We start from the raw sequence: 17,514 nt of genomic DNA, 5'->3' as shown, positions 1-17,514 counted from the left end.
CTGATGCAATTTGTGATCGATTTCAACAAAACAATTCTCAGCCATCAAGATGCATAGGATTGTCCATTTGTAGAACTAGTCAGTCAGGAAGCTGTTTTCCATTATAGAATAGAACTCTGAAATATATATATATATATAAGCTGAACCACATGGAAATCTGACACTTCCCATGAAAACAATCTGCATAAATAAGTAGAAGCAGCTCTATTTCAACAAATAATAATAATAATAATAATAATAATAATATAAATATTGTTTGTACTTATAAACAAGGTGCGTGCAATCACAAACCCCGGTCAATGGATCAGTGTGCAATCAAATTTCATTCTCAGCTCCCTGGGGAGTATACAACCAGAGCTACCTTGTCAGGCACTAGAAAATTTAACAGTCACAATCATCTTGTCGGGTACCCAGTTTTACTGCTGGGTGAACAGAGGCATATTTCGAACAAAGTCACTTGCCTAAGGTGACACCGCATGTGTTACATGTGCTTCAGTGTGGGGCAGGACCTAGAAACTCTCTGTAGCCAAGCAACGAACACGGTCACCAACTGTCTTCCGCAACTGACGCTGCTTAACTTAACCTGATTTGTGACCTGTGCACCGATCACAGGACCACGTAAAACCAATACATTGTGATACACTCTGGCTTAACATAAACATATGAAGGTCAGGAGAAGAGATAATACATATATGCACATTCGAGACATGTAATAGAGTTTGATTAGATGTTTAATGCAGATTTTTTATATCAATTTGGCCATCAATATTTATTTACCATATCAAAAGTGTATGAAGAACTTTGATTCAGGGGAGACTAATCCATATGCCATATTTGTAAAGCATGACAGAGTTGTCTCCCTTGGAAAACCACCTTGCCGAAGGCAAACAAGACTACTGTGGAAATGGCAGCTATGGAAAAAAGAAACATTATTTGTGAATTATACAATCAGCACAGATCAGCACAGGACATTACAAAGAGAAGAGACATTCCCCTATCCACTGTGAAACGTGTTTGAAAAATAGTGAGATAGATGGTGTATTATCAACCATCACCAACATGGCAGCCAGTTTGCCACATAAAGGACAGGTCAATCTGAACGTTGACAGACTTGCAAAATGTCACATGTAAAACTGATGAAGTTAACCTCCTCCTCACAGATAAACACACCAGATGAATATCTATTTTGACTGACATGAGAAGCGGTATACAATGTGTAGTCTGTTTACCCTGCAGTCAGTGGGAAGCGTTTTTACATTGTATACACAGGAACAACTAGGGCTGTAACGATTCACCGATACCTGCTATATCATCCATCCTTAGGTACACACGATACTTGAATCGTCAGTTTGTGAGATTGTGATATGCTATAAATAGAACAGTAACTAATCGAGTTACCTCCCATTACTGCAGTAGTAGCATAGCGCCACCTGTAAGCATGGCAGAAAAGAAAGATGTGATAGCTGTTATAATAAATAACCATCCCTTCAATTAAAACTTTTTTTGCTCTTGTGGTTTTAGTTTTTAAGATAACAATAAATCAATTGATGAAAAAAAGGTTTTAGAGCTGTATTTCAGTGATTTCATCATTTCTTCCTTTTTGGTGTAGCATGATACCAGTAGTATCGTCAGTCCGTATCGCAAGATGCCAGGCGATACTCATCTCTAGTGACAACCATCTGGGAAGCATTCAGTGACTTCCGGGAATATCGCAGCATCAGAGATACTGCAGCAGCTACACTCAGAGCTCCAGATAAACTTTTGGTGTTGTGGGTATTTTACCCATGCATTTTAAAATCATTGGGTATCAGTAATTATATCTGGGTATTCAAATTTCTGTTACCCACTAGTTTTTACACATGTGGGTATTTAAGTTAAATATTTAAAAACACAATTCATCTAGTCCCTGCAAACTGGTGTCGTGTGGGCTCGAGAGTTTTATAGGACTCAAAAATACCATGATACTTCCACAAGAAGTGTGATGGCAAATGATCATGATGTAACTGTCATCATGCAGTTTGGCAGGGTTGACAGAATGCCCGTTTATTATTTCAAAATAAGTTGCTGATTTGTTAATCGAACACGCAGGGTTACTTCACAATATTTTGATGATACGCACAAGTTATATTTTTGTGGCGTATCTGTAATGTTCGTTGCGTATTTGATACGCTTGGATTTTATTTTACTGCGTATTTCTGCATTTCTGATGCGTATTTCACGCAGATACGCAGCTTATCTGGAGCTCTGTACACTATCCTGTCCAATACACTGACTGTCTAGTGCACCTACATCATTAAATGTTAACAATACAAACTGAGAAACAACATAACACATTGATAATTCTGGTTTCCAGTGGTTTTCTGTAAAGGTTCAAGCTGTGTTTGCGGGAATTTCAAGTTGTTCTGCACACTACATGCAGATATTCAATACTAGTTAGCTTACCACTTCGGAATGTATGCCTTATTGCCTAGCAACAAAATCCTTATGTTAAGCTGCAGAATGAAACAATATATATTTCAGAATTCAAACATTTTAGCCACAAAAGAATTCATGAGTGAAAATGTTTCATGATGCAATAAATATGAAATAACTGTTAATAAACATACACCAATATCGCAGTGGTTTCTTTACCATGTTTACTGATGACCAATAACTGATGACCATTCGTAGCATCAGAAGCAACCTTGGCCCTATATTTCAAACCAGAAATTATTGCACGGGTTGCAGAATCCTAGAAACTCAACACAGCACAATGGGAATCTGCCATGGGAAATCTTCAAATACCCCAAAAAGGGTAGCTCTGATCAATCCATCAAATATCCTTTTTCAAATAATAAAAGCAGGGCTTTTCCACTCACAATACGGAAGGGACGTAGAGAGTTTCAGAGTGAGATGAAATGCACAGCAAATAGTCGGTCACGTACAGCAAGACTCTGAACTCTAAAGCCACCCTAGAGCCTAGTGTTGATGGAGCGCAAGGCCAGGACGGTACATCCCCTTCAACATTTGGGTTAAGGTTTCATTGAATACAAAGTAAAAATCACTGGGATAACACATGTGTTTTAGTTGGCACATATTCCACCTCAAGATGGAGAAAGGGTCAAAAACTCTATCAACCTCTTCGGAAGCGGCAGTTGCGGAGCCAAGTGTAGGACTTTGTTCCCCAGACACCGGCGCACCTTTATGCGGGAGAGGTTCTGCAGAGACTGGGGTGTTCTGTGGAATCGGTCCAGCCATGCTGCGACATGGGGGTCCAGCAGGTGCTGTGATGGATGCTGGGACATCAGGAACACATTCGCACTGCCTCTCAGACCAGACACCAGTAACAGCTCCACTAGGTCAAGGTCCGATCTGTCGACAGTCAATTTATTTGATAAATGTGTGATGGAATTTCAGTACATATGAATAATTTTCATCATAACAAAGCTGTAAATGTTTATGATACAAATTGAGAAGAAGCGCTGAGTGAAATGAGTTCTCAAAATAACTGTATATGTGCACATGTAACTAATGTCCTTTAACCTCTGTTTATAAGTGAGTGAGTATGGTTTTAAGCCGCTTTAAGAACTATTCTAGCAATATCATGGTGGGGTGACACCAGAAATGGGCTTCACACATTGTACCCATGTGGGGATTTGAACCCAGGTCTTGGCGTGACGAGTGAATGCTTGAACCACTAGGCTACCCCACTGCCCCTCTCTGTTTATGAAGGAAACAAGACAAGAACTATATTTTTGAAGAACTGTGGAGTGCACTTACTTTCAAGACACTACATCCTTCAAGCAAAACAATTTTATTATAATTCCCACACTTCTATATTTCCAGACTTTTCAAGCTATCATTGAACCAAGGCACTGATTCCTACAAGCTACATTTTTAGTGGGCTGATCTACATACACGATGAAATGAACTAACAGCCAATTTTCCTGACAGGGGCACTCAGTTTGGATTCGTAGATAAATTGTCCCTACTGCGTGACTGCGTAATGTGGTCTGTTTTATTAAGGACAATAGCATCAATGTTCTATTCCATCAACTGTACAGAACAATGGTATGGAAACATCAGTACAGAGGTGAGGTGAAATGGGGTTTAACGTTTGCCGATTTATAGTACTAGCTCAGTGAGATACCCTGCCGCAGTTTAACATGAATACCCCACTCAGACACAGTATACTGACTTCGAGCCGACCAGTCCTTGTTTTAGCCCATTAATGCCGAGCGCCAGACAGGGTAACAACAAGTACCATCTTTTAATGCCTTTTGGTATGACGCTCTCCGGGCGGACGCTCCACCACTAGACCACGGAGGCGGTCCATTTAGTACAGAAATAAATCAAACATATCATCAACATTCAAAGGGAAGATAGTGCCTGTCCAAAATATTATTAATAAATATGTTATCTAAATACAGATTTGGATTTATATTTCTGTCTCAGGACATTAGCTGCATTTCATTCACAGTGATCTTGAAAACAGACATTTTAGGACTGCTTCTGTCAATAATGGCATCACTCTCTATATTCTTATACAGAGCAACAGATAAGATGCGAAGTTGTGTTAAACACCCCCCCCAAAATATTCAAAACCCAATTACTTTCAATTAACGTGCATACATAAACGCATGTATTAAATGAAAAACTCAAATGTATAAAAACAGCATGAATAAATTCCCAATGAAGCGTCTTCACCATGCGTACAAAGGAATTAATTTCCGTAACACAATTACGAGCTAATTTACTTTCCGAGTCAAGTCTATATATTTAGAACAGTTATATACATCTGAAACATTATTTCGTTTTTTTTCAAATCTCAAAATGCTTACTCATTTGGGAGAAAACCTAATAGAGTGATGAATAAATGAATGAAAAAATATTGGTTACCCTGGGAAAACTGTAATAAACCAATTAAAATTGAAACCATTAAGTATAAACTCAAATGCTCAAAAAGAAATCTGGAGCTCTGCCTATCTGAATGCAATTACTATTCTCCGCTTAAATCTTTACTAAATGTGAAAACCTATTTAACCTGTGACCTTCTCCCTTACTAGAGGAAAATGTTAACCATGTTTCGGTATAACTTCAGACTTACAGTTGATTGTGGCCGCCATACAACACTCCATATAACGAACTTCAAATTTAGATTAGTTTTCATTTAAGTTAAACCACACTCAAAAATATTTAGTTCCACAGAGCAACACTGTCTGTCTAATCTTTGTTAATTTGTATAAGTAACTAAAGCTAATCTCTTGGCCTAAGGCTTTCTAAGAAGTCAATACTTCAGCTCTGACGAAGACCTTTAAGTTTCATAAAAATAACACTTTTTAACAATTATTCACAAAACTGAAAATGCTAAGTCTTATCATGTAGCTAGACACTCCCTATGTTTCATGTCCATCCATTTAGTCTCTTCCAAGCAGAAAGATATCACTTCTAAATGCCATTCAAGACTTGATGCGCCATTAACATGGAGAGAGATGATTCAGTAACATCCATCAACAACAACAATAACACCTGATGAAGGACTAAGTATATACTCCGAAACTTTGTGTTCCTCATAATAAAGAAGTTGCCATCCATAACGTCTCTCCCTTAGGCTTACAAAAATAAAGGAATTGGTTCTCAGGCATTGAGGGGCTTGTTCCATCAACTGAGAAAGCGCCTACCTATATAAACCAGCATACACACTCCTATTGCTGCCATGACCCTAACACAAGATGGGCAGATGCGCCTTTTATATTGTTTTTGAAAAAGGAAATAAATAACAAAACATGTTGCATACTTAATGATGATGCGGGCGGTGCCTCAGACCCAAGACTTTTCATTTTTTCAGCCTTAGAAATACAAGGTTAGACTAAAGATGGACAGACAACATGCCATACCTCAACACATGAGAATAGTGTGAGAATTCTATGTGTTGTATAAAGGAATGTCTGGAGGTGTCATCATGTACCTGAAGACGTTGATCCCTGCCCGACACTGGTACAGAGGGAGCTGGGTGCAGCCTCTCATCAGGACACGGATCACAGCCCTGTGGCCATGTTCAAAAAGCTTGTTTAAGGAAGAGAGCCTGCAACAAGATGCAAGACATTACACTCTAGACAACAATACAGCATGCACAGTGAAAACATCATAACACCTCTAAATATCTCAACACTGCTGGTCTTTCGCTGAATAGTCACAATTTGACAAGATGATGCCAGGCTGTTTTCTGTAAATCATAATATATAGGTAACCTCCAATAATCGATAATTTGTCCATTCAGTAATAATACTGCACTTTCTGACCTGCTGGCAACACTGTGGAGATTCTGGTTCTTACACATCTCCAGTAGACCATGCTTGTCTCCCTGTGGGAATTCTGGTCATGATGTGGGAATTCTGGTTATGAGTGAGCGTGTGAGTGAGTCTCCCTGTGGGAATTCTGATCATAACACATCCCCAGTTCCCAATGCTTGTCACCCAGTGGGAATTCTGGTCATTAGTGAGTGAGTGAGTGAGTGTGTGAGTCTCCATGTGGGAATTCTGATCATAACACATCCCCAGTTCCCAATGCTAGTCTCCCTGTGGGAATTCTGGTCATGAGTGAGTGAGTGAGTGAGTGAGTGAGTGAGTGAGTTAGTCTCCACGTGGGAATTCTGGTCATGAGTTAGCGAGTGAGCAAGTAAATGAGGTCATGAGTGAGCGTGTTAAGCACCCAAGGACAATATTCAGAAGAGTTAGTTACTGCAAATGTCACACTACGGGAATGTTACATATGCCAACTCACTTGTGCTGAAACCAGGATAAGTCGAAGGTATATTGATGATCCCAGTCATACCGTGTTAACGAAGTCTCACTGTAAATCAAGGTGGTGACTTTTGATACAGATAGTGATTCACACACCACAGGAAAACAAGCATGGCTAAGACATCGATAGTTAAAACTCAAATCAAATTTAATCAGGCTTTATTAACAAAGCATTAACAATATTTTACTCTGTTTGTTATTTAATGTTTGTCAGCAGTATTCCAGCTTTATATGACGGCAGTCTTTTTAATAAGTCTGGACCAGAGAAACCAGTGATTTTTACATCACAAGCATAGATACACACAATTGACAGTATAAGAAACAGTATAATAGCATATTCAAACAACCCCATGCACCTGGTTCACTATAGTTGCCACCTATGAAGATCCCGGGTTAGAATTGCTCTTCAGCAACCCATGCTTGTCGAAAGAGGCGACTATAAAATCGGGTGGTAAGGCTCGCTTACTTGGTTGATGCATGTCACCATATCCCAGTTGTGTAGATCGATGCTCATGATGTCAATCATTGGATTGTTTGGTCCAGACTAGATTATTTACAGAGCACCTTCTTGTATCTGGAATATTGTGGACTCCTCCGTGGTCTAGTGGTAGAGCATCCACCCGGAGAGCGGAAGGTCCGGGTTTCGATCCCCAACCACCTCATACCAAAAGACTTAAAAGATGGTACTTGTTACCCTGTCTGGCACTCGGCATTAAGGGGCTAAAGCAAGGACTGGTTGGCTCGGAGTCAATATACTGTGTCTGAGTGGGGTATTCATGTTAAACTGCGGCTTGGTATCTCAGTGAGCTACCACTATAAATCGGCATCAGTCCGGACTATTACAAGCAGCCACACACACACACACGTACATGCACGTTGCTATATAAGTACAATAATCTTGGATGCGACATTAAACCCCATTTCACCTCACCTCACCTGGAATATTGTGCACATTTAACAACAAACAAACACTTTAGTTGTAACTTATGGCAAGTATAGTATGCTGGGGAACTGTTCCAACCCAGGGGCCAAAGTGGCAGATTAACATGAAGGGGGCAAACACACTGAATATTTACTTTCTAACACTAGTAGGAGCTTGTGTGATGTCCACGCCATGACGCAGGAATACTTCCACGACGTCTGCAAAGCCCTGCTCCATCGCCGCATGTACAGCACACCTGCCACTCTGGTCACGTTGCTTGATACTGGCGCCCGCTGAAATACAAGATCAGAGTTACCATGGATACAGACACAAACGATCCACCATTAGCCATCTGGGATAGTAGCCAGAAGATTTCATTGTGATTTATCAGCCCTGATCAGTATTTATAAACTTTAGTCTTTTCTCTTTTTCATAACCTGTTTAACGTCGTACTGACCAATATTCATATATCTGATGATGGCCTGTAAGCAATTAAGTCTGGCAAGCCATCAATCAACAGAGATCAAGGCTATTTCATCCCATCCGTCTCACTATGAACTCATTAAGCAATAATCACCAGACTTAATGTAAACATATCCTGTTTAATTGGCTTCCACCTTATGTGTTCTCTGTCCATCATGTTATTACAGTATTATCTTTCTGTTATCATTACCTTACCTACTCATGTTATCCCACTCAAGTGTGCAATTGTTACTGTTAATCCTCTACTGTTAATCCTCCACCAACTTTGTATATATATTCTGAACCATGTTCTTCATTCAGTCTTGCTTGACAACGGTATAAGGATTTGTCATCCAAAACTGACTCCCACAGGAGATATCGCTTGGGTGAGATCAAGCTATATCTACTTTGTAGATATCACTGCAATGAAATTGCATCACAATGCTTTGCAGACCATTGTGGTATCATTGTTTACCATGATGTCACAATCAAATGACATCACTAATGATTCTGCTAATGAAGCTGTTAGTTTTACTTTTTACCCTTAAGACACTGCTTATTACTGTCTACAAACTGAAAAAGTTGGAAGAATGATGTTGGATGATAAATATAATCTCACCCTTGTGTCTTTTGATATCAAATATATCAGCACTCGTTGATAAAAATCCTCGACAAGCCTCGGAGTATTCTCACTTTTATCAACTCATGTTGATATATTTGATATCAAAAGACACTCGGGTGAGATCCTCTATCTATACCGAAATGTCGCCTTTATAGTAATTAAAGTATTGTTGACCATAAATTGTGCCTACTTTGTCATGATCCATGTCATTGGGGTACAATGACACCATCTATTTGGTCACCTCTAACGACCAGCATAGGTTGCTGGGAATCTATTCCAACCCAGTTCCCAAGGGGCAATAATAAAAGTAATAATTGACAGGATCTTTGGCTTCAAATTATATAGCAGCAAACCCAGGGCCAAGCCAAGTCTTCTAGTACTGATCATCATGTTCAAGCCCATATAGGACATACATCATTGGACTTGCTGTAAAAGGTGACTATGCTTGTCGTAAGAGGCGACTAACGGGATCGGGTGGTCAGGCTCGCTGACTTGATTGATGCATGTCATCGATCCCAATTGCACGGATTGATGCTCATGATATTAATCACTGTATTTTCTGCTCCAGACTTGATTATTTACAGACCGCCGTCATATAGCTGGAATATTGCTGAGTGCGGCGTCTGACAACAAACTAACCAACCAACCATACATCATAGGATGAACAAACAATGATGTTGAGGTTGAAAGGTGCATCCAGCAGTTGATGCCTGGATGCTACAGACATTGTTTCCATCGTGTTAACATACCTGTGATGAGGATGTTGACTGCCGCCGCGTTGTTGAAGACGGATGCCACGTGTAAGGGTCCAACGCCGTACATGTCCTGCTTGTTGAGTTCGCAGCCTCGAGACAACAAGTACTTCACAACATCATTGTGTCCTGCACAACAAATAAAACACTATATCACTGTGTCATGCACAACAGATAAATAGAGGTTATCACGCGAGTGTGTTTGGGGATGGTGAATATCCTGAATAAGGAATAAACATTGTATTTAGCGAGCCTTGGCGAGCTAAATACATAGTGTTTATTCCTAATAAAGGATATTTACCATCCCCAAACACACAAGTGTGATAACCTCTTTATCATATAATGTCATTCTTTAATTCTCTGCTTCAAAATTGCTTTCCCTCTCTAACAAACATTACCGAAACATTGCAAGTTTTCCTGGAATGCGCGCATTAATATTTATTACGTCACAGAGTAAGTGATGTGTCAGTCGGACAGTGACAGTAGCCAATATAGTTCCAACTGAAATCTGTTTCTTATACAGTGTCGAAGCAACATATACGCAAAACAACAATTGTTTTTAATTGCCTTTCGCGATGTACACACAGCGACAAAACGAAACAAGGTAACAATTCAAACATATTTCGGCCAAATCCAACTATTTTAATTTGTGGAGAAGGTTTCAAGCTGCAGAGGTATACAAGCACAGATGTGGCTACTGATCCCGCTTGGCTAGGCCTCGTGCCCTCATAAAATTGTTTCGAAATTTATATCGCCAAAGTTGCCAAAACTTATAAAATGCCGTAGCTACGTCACATTTAGACACTGATTTTCAGTATATTAGACTGTTCTTTTGATGATGATAGCATTTATCCCTGTAGTTTATCCTGATTCCCGATGGTTAATTCTGACTCGATCGCCGAATGACGAGGGTGACGCCATGTTTGTTTATAAACAGTGAAAGTAGTCCCTACTTGACCTTTGATATTTGCATCTCTATACGCATATGACAGAACAGATATTGTTTTTATCCGTAGGATTTATCCTGCCGAGAAACCTACCCATTATATGATAAAACACTGTTACTGTGTCCTGCACAACAGATAAAACACAATGTCACTGTGTCCTGTTCAAAAGATAATGTTGTTGTCAATGTCATGTTGTTGGGCACAACCCTCACAGCAATATATCAGCTATATGAAGGTGGCCTTGTAAGCCATCAGGTTTGGACCTTACATTCCAGTGATTCACACAATGTTAGAAATTGGTCCTAAAGTCCTTGCTGAACTACCAATAGTCAAGGTATCATTAGGACTAGTGGAAATTTACCCCTTTTAAGGGTTTTGCTATATGTTATCATCATAAGGACTTGTGGACTAAAAATGTTAGTTTCTATCGATGAACATGATGAACATTCCCTCCACAACATGCCATGCCATCAGCATATGATGAAACACAACCTAGCCATGAAGCCAGAGCACTCAATCCTCTGGTCTCTTGCCTCTGAACACCAGCTTAACTTGCTGGCCACCCGTGGAGATTCCGGGGTAGAATAGGTCTTCAGCAACCCATACTTGCCATAAAAGGCGACTATGCTTGTCGTAAAAAGCGACAAACATCATCGGGTGGCCAGACTCGCTGACTTGGTTGATACATGTCATCCATCCCAATTGCGTGGATCGATGCTCATGATGTCAATCACTGGATTGTCTGGTCCAGACTCAATTATTTTACAGACCGCCGTCATACAGCTGGAATATTGCTGAGTGTGGCGTTAAACAATAAACAAACAAATCTGTCCTGGAATCCTGACAGGGTCTGCATAACACACACCCATAACTCGCCCTGGTTGATCCAGCATGGGATGATAAACAGAAACAAAATAGCAGTTATTCACATTATCAATGAAGCTGAGGTTCAGAATGCAGCCATGTTCACTGTGACCTACCTTTCATTGCTGCCTCATAGAGAGGGGTGACTCCATACTTGTTGGACACATCAACATCACAACCAGCTTCACACAACATCTGAAACCAAATCCCTTTTGTCACCAAATATCACAGCGGGGGAAAAAGTCGGATGACATTAACCAGTGATGAGACACATATCTGCAGAGGCAGTTGTGTCATCCACGACCACTTTGACACTGATGTTATCGAATATATTACCTACAAATATATTTACCACTTCAACTGAACACGAAGTGTATAACTCAACTCTCAGATATAACACTAACATGATTACCATATTCGACAGAATAAGTGCCCCGCTCTAATAAGCGCCCACGGCGATATTTGCTAATATATTGGCCAGTGAACAATTCCAATTAGCACCCCTTCCAATTGATCAATGTACACAAGACTTATTCATTCGTGTATAATATGCATTTGTGTGTTACATGCACCCTTAATTATGGGCAATTAAATTCTGGAAAAATATATGTCGTGTATAATATGCACAGACTTTTCTTTTGTACCTTTCGGGCTGTCAGCATAAACAACGAAATTCACGATCTTTCAACCTTTTTTTCATCAAAAATTTATTCTAATAAGGGTCCCTTACATCTAATTTTGAGAGCGCCCTGGGCGCTTATTACGACGAATACAATGACAGAACTTGGCTTATGTACACAGGAATCATGTTACAGTTGTAATAAAGAGGTTGATTGTCCGTAATATTGTGTCCTCAGTTAGCAGAGATACTCAGACTTATCAGTTATTTTAAAGCTCTAAACTTAAAATCACCATTCATTGTCGACATAATCTGAAACCCACAGAGGTCAGGGTATCCCTGTAGCTGCCAGGCTCCATCCTTCAGCCACTCCAACAAACACATCCCCCCAGCAATAGACGACCCCACTAACACATCCCTGTAGCAATAGACGACCCCACAAACACATTCCCCCAGCAATAGACGACCCCACAAACACATTCCCCCAGCAATAGACGACCCCAATAAACACATCCCCCCCAGCAGTAGACGACCCCCACAAACACATCCCCGCAGCAATAGACGACCCCACAAACACATCACCCCAGCAGCAGATGACCTCCATAAACACATCACCCCAGCAATTGACCAGCCAACAAAGACACACCCCAGCAATAGACAACCCAACAAAGACATCAACCCAGCAATAGACCACCCAACAAAGACATCACCCCAGCAATAGACAACCACACAAAGACATCATCCCAGCAATAGACGATCCTACAAACACATCACCCAAGCAATAAACAACCCCACAAACACATCACCCCAACAATAGACATCCCTACAAAAACATCACCCCAGCAATAGACGACACTACAAACACATCACCCCTGCAATAGACAACCCCACAAACACATCCCCCCAGCAATAGACGACCCCACAAACACATCCCCCCAGCAATAGACGACCCCACAAACACATCCCCCCAGGAATAGACGACCCCACAAACACATCCCCCAGCAATAGATGACCCCACAAACACATCACCCCTGCAGTAGATGACCCCACAAACACATTCCCCCAGCAATAGATGACCCCCCAACACATTCCCCCAGCAATAGACAACCCCACAAACACATCCCCCCAGCAATAGACGACCCTACAAACACATCCCCCCAGCAATAGATGACCCTCCTCACCTCAACAGTGGACAGGAAGCCAAGTCTGGCTGCCAGGAAGACGGGGGCATGGTCCTGACTTCCAATATTTACGTCACAGCCAGCTTGTATTAGCCGCTGAGTGAGTATGTCGCGTATATCACAGTCCTTCACCTTAATGGCCATATACAGTGGCGTTAATTTCACATTGTCAGTCAGCTGCACATCAGCCTCATGTGACAGAAGAGATGCCACTGTCTCAATGTGGCCGTTGTCAATAGCAACAAGAAGAGGTGTCAAGCTGCTGTACGGGTTGGGGAGGTTTGGGTCAGCCCCGGCCTGCAGGAGTACCTCGACGACTTCGATGTGACCCTCCCTGGCTGCACAGATGAGGGGGGTGTCCCCATTGTCGTTGCTCTTGTTGATGTCACATGTAGCTGGACAGGATCTTGTTTTGGCACAGACGTTGTTGTCAGGCTAAAACAAAAATGTAAAACCTGGAGGAATTGGGCCCCATAGTACAATGGGCAGAGTGTGTCCCTATGCTTTTCACTGTACACACCATGGAGGTTCAATGTGGAGTGTAGGTCTTAAGTTTTTTCTGAAGCCAGGGGAAAATATTTATGATTTGAATACACTATGCACCAGCACAAACCAATACATGAATTATCTTTAAATAAACAGTTTTAACAAGAATGAGCTTCCAAACCTAGGCCGGCCTCTGTCATAGGCAATCTGAGTGAGTGAGTATTGTCTTACAGCGCTTTTAGCAATATTCCAGCAACATCACAGCGGGGGACAACAGAAATGGGCTTCACACATTGTACCCATGTGGGGAATCGAACCCGGGTCTTCAGCTTTAACACTAGGCTACCCCACCGCCCCCATAGTCAATCTGGCTCTGTTTCTTATGAAACATTGTTTACAGCCAAGGGCGGATCCTGTGGTCTTAACCATTAACTGTTAACAGTTGGCCTCAATAGTATTTGAATACAGGAACACCCTAAGCCTGCTACTTTAAACATCAGAGATACAACAAAGACCTCCGACTTCCATTCTTAACTCTAATTTTGTACACCGATACCTGAAAGGAAACCACTAAATCTTAAACATTTGGTTAATGAAAATGACCCTTGCTTTATTTGAATACAGTGAAACATACCTCCACCTCCGTTTCAAGCAGAACTTTAACAATACTCTTTCTCCCTAGACGACAAGCAAGGGTGAGAGGTGTCCAGCAGTTTTCTCCCCTGCCATTAATGTCGACTCCTGTCGCAAGAAGCTGCACGACCGTGGAGACAGATTCGTGTTTGATCGCAGCCAGGAGCTTTTGGTCAGTTGTTGCCGGGGTGATGAGCTGACGCTGTGGACGGTGGTTCGTCAGCATCACACAGTCCAGGGCCATCCTTACTAGCTAACGCCTTTCATCTGAAACAAGTCAAACAATTTGGAATCAAATTTTCTGTTATAGGTCACTTTTTGAATACTAAATCCATGGACCCCTACACAATTTAAAATGTCCTGGAATTGTTTGACAAAGCAGTCTTAGCACTATCTAACTTCCAGTCTTTAGCTTTGACTAACACGTCACAGCACTAGGATCGGTTTGTGGAAGATGGCCTCACACTACTTTTGACCTACTTTTTGACCTGAGGTGCATGCAGTTATAAATGAAGTTGGCACCTTAGCCTGGACCACCCTCTACTTTAAGTTAGTGTTGTGTTGGACTCGGTCAGTCCTGTTTAGACTTCCTAGAGCTACACCGACACACTTTGTCACGACATGATACATATCTCATGAGTGAGTGAGTGAGTTGGGTTCCAAAGCCACTTTGAACAGTATTCCATTAATATCACAGCATTTCAGCTGGATATTGGAGAAAAGCCCACAGTGATGCAGGTAGCTCATGTTTACCACTTTGATGAAACCCAGGAGCACAAGTATGGTGCTGACAAACCTTGCCATATAATTGGGCAAACTGGGATTTGAACCCACAATCATAGGTTTGTGGCACACACACGGTAAGCAACTCTGTACAGCAAATTTCAAGTTTTTGACCACTGGTCCACCTGTGCCTGTGCCCCATGCATTAATACTCAAATCTATTCTTGATAGGATCCATCATCATCAAAGGCGATGACAAGAGAATCTCCATCAAGACATATTTAGCAATATTGAATCAACAAAGCCAACTTGCCTTTCATACATAAACAATTATCAGTTTGTTTTATACATCACCAGCTGATCAGCTACAATTGCAACTATGTACTTGTGCATTGTTTCTGCTCATCCATTGAAATGCTGTACAGCACAATAGTTCATACTATCAATAGTTCAGTTCAAAGCTAGATTTCAAAGCTTCTAATGAAGAACTGTCGGTTAAAACGCAATCATCAATTTAATTGGGCTCCTGGAGATTTGCTGCTACAGTACTTGAATCTAGGGATGCCCTAAGTCTTAACTTTTACCACTGGGGTTATGACAAGGACCCCTTAGCTACCCCTCATTACTATCATTATCAATCACTGTTTGGTGACAACAGTGACCATAATATCGGTATACATGGTATATGCCAGGTAAAAAGATGTGTGTCTTGCATTTACCACACTTCCATTGATACTCAGCTTTAGACCATCATATAGGCCCCTAATATAGGCATTGCTAAACTTTAAATTGAAAAATCTATGCGCATCACAAAACAGCGTTTGTGACAAAACTACAAGTTATCCTAACCCCTCGCTGACTTAGTTGATGCAGGGCATCGATCCCAATTGAGTGGATTGATGTTCATGATATCAATCACTGGGTTGTCTGGTCCAGACTCAATTATTTACAGACTGCCGTCATGTAGCCAGAATATTGCAGCGTAAAACAACCCACCAACCAAGAACCTAACCTCTTACGAGAACATCATCATAAAGATTGAGAAATAGTGAATAGTAAACTAGGTACAATTCAAAATACTTTTGGAATACATCTTACTAGATTTAGATTCTTCGTCAGTAATCATGGTAATGGATGTGTTATGCTATTGATGGATCCATCTGCATTATCTGTCATTCTTTAATTATAACTATTTTGCGCACAATCGGAGTCTATGCACATACAAATTACAATCGTCAGCTTATCTATCAACAGGAAATGACACATACTTTGATTTTTAGATCGATACGGAAGTCGAACTGGTTCTGGTTTGCTGTTGTATCGACAACTGGGAAACCAAACAAGACAAAGGGGGGTAACTCTCGTTTTGGGGTTATCCTTGCGTCTGTCAAGCGGTACATATTCGTCTGCTCAAGAGTGATTGGATGTGAATGTATACCAAATATATTTGATACCTCCACTTCGTAATCTAATCAAGGACTCGGTAGCACTCTCTTAAGTGCGTGCAGTAAAATTTCCAAATCTTTAAAGTTAACTTAAGGAGGCTATCGGATAAATTCATCGTGTTTACATGTGACATCACAGATGAATCATCGTCGCATGAATTACCTGTCGGTGCCTGCGCATGCGCGCTCGGTCTGCTGACATGGTCCGCCTAAGTTCGGCACATTCCGGTTGATATATATTGAACACGAGAACATCCGAGTTGGTCCGAAGTAGCTGATACGGGGCATTTCGGAGCAACATGGCGCCCATCGGAGAAAAGGATGACAGGATGGGCACGTCGGTTGGGGATGATGGCTCAACAGATGACTCTCAAAATTTGTGGTAATTGCATTTCAAATCAAGATCCAGTAATCAACGTATCTACCTATTGATAATTTCCATTTTCCATCGAATATCGGTTAAGCCGGATGACAGAACTGCACAAGAATTTTTGCAAAGGGTGTCGGACAAAATTATAATGATCTTTGCCTTTAGCCAGATACGCATGAATTTTGAGCAATCCACATCAAAACAATTATATTTTTACACGTGGGTACAGAGCTTATATCATACAACTACCTGGTGAGTGTTGCGGGAGACGAACCTCCCAGACTTCAATGACTACTCACGAAATTGCGAGCACCTGTTGTCAATCGTCTCAGCACATTCATGACCACTCTCACACTCAGATTTTCCTCATAAATGTGTTATTGTTGTTTGTGCTTCTGCATTTATGTGTTTTGAATTGCACTATTTATTCAGTTAATCGTTGACTGTTTTGACAACACCACAATGAGCACAGTAATTAGACAAGCATGCATCATTGGGTGAAGTGACTTGCCAATTAACAACAGATGCATGCATTAACAATTTACATCATCAAGTAAATGTGCAAAAGTCTGCATGGTAAAGTACACCTTTCTTTTATTTCACTGGCCTAAGATAATAATCTGGCATCACTTGGCACACTAAGTACGTCTATGCCCAATACAACTTCTGCAGACATTCTTCTTCCTTGGTTACAGTCTATGTCTAT

At 41.0% G+C, this 17,514-nt stretch overlaps 2 protein-coding genes across 5 annotated transcripts in view; one reads left to right on the top strand and one right to left on the bottom strand.

Moving 5' to 3' along the window:
- Positions 1 to 552: 552 nt before the first annotated feature.
- LOC139453987 (ankyrin repeat and SOCS box protein 2-like) lies at positions 553 to 16,350 on the bottom strand. 3 transcript variants are annotated; one of them, XM_071235456.1, is made up of 9 exons: positions 16,262 to 16,350; positions 14,272 to 14,537; positions 13,152 to 13,586; positions 11,468 to 11,546; positions 9,538 to 9,669; positions 7,859 to 7,997; positions 6,763 to 6,831; positions 5,948 to 6,064; positions 553 to 3,351 (listed from the first exon to the last, which is right to left on the bottom strand). In XM_071235456.1, the coding sequence occupies exons 2-9, from the start codon at positions 14,512 to 14,514 to the stop codon at positions 3,084 to 3,086; spliced, it is 1,482 nt and encodes a 493-aa protein (XP_071091557.1). In that variant the 5' UTR covers positions 14,515 to 14,537; positions 16,262 to 16,350; the 3' UTR covers positions 553 to 3,083. The 3 variants fall into 3 exon arrangements, with proteins under 3 accessions (XP_071091557.1, XP_071091558.1, XP_071091559.1); XM_071235457.1 differs by lacking the exon at positions 16,262 to 16,350 and adding an exon at positions 16,092 to 16,214; XM_071235458.1 differs by lacking the exon at positions 6,763 to 6,831.
- A 216-nt stretch (positions 16,351 to 16,566) lies between these two features.
- LOC139453988 (cytoplasmic dynein 1 light intermediate chain 2-like) overlaps positions 16,567 to 17,514 on the top strand; it is a 32,184-nt gene continuing 31,236 nt past the window's right edge. Inside the window, exon 1 of one of the 2 annotated variants that reach the window (XM_071235461.1) lies at positions 16,567 to 16,820. In XM_071235461.1, coding sequence (XP_071091562.1) covers positions 16,738 to 16,820 — 83 coding nt within the window. In that variant the 5' untranslated portion in view covers positions 16,567 to 16,737. The remainder of the gene's footprint in view (positions 16,821 to 17,514) is intronic. The other variant, XM_071235460.1, reaches the window with a different exon arrangement.

The sequence above is a fragment of the Haliotis cracherodii genome, unplaced genomic scaffold, assembly GCF_022045235.1.
Source record: "Haliotis cracherodii isolate W230 unplaced genomic scaffold, xgHalCrac1.p SCAF_10, whole genome shotgun sequence".
NCBI lineage: Eukaryota > Metazoa > Mollusca > Gastropoda > Lepetellida > Haliotidae > Haliotis > Haliotis cracherodii.
The sequence above is the reverse complement of the archived record's forward strand: the minus strand, read 5'-3'. Positions and strand labels throughout refer to the sequence as shown.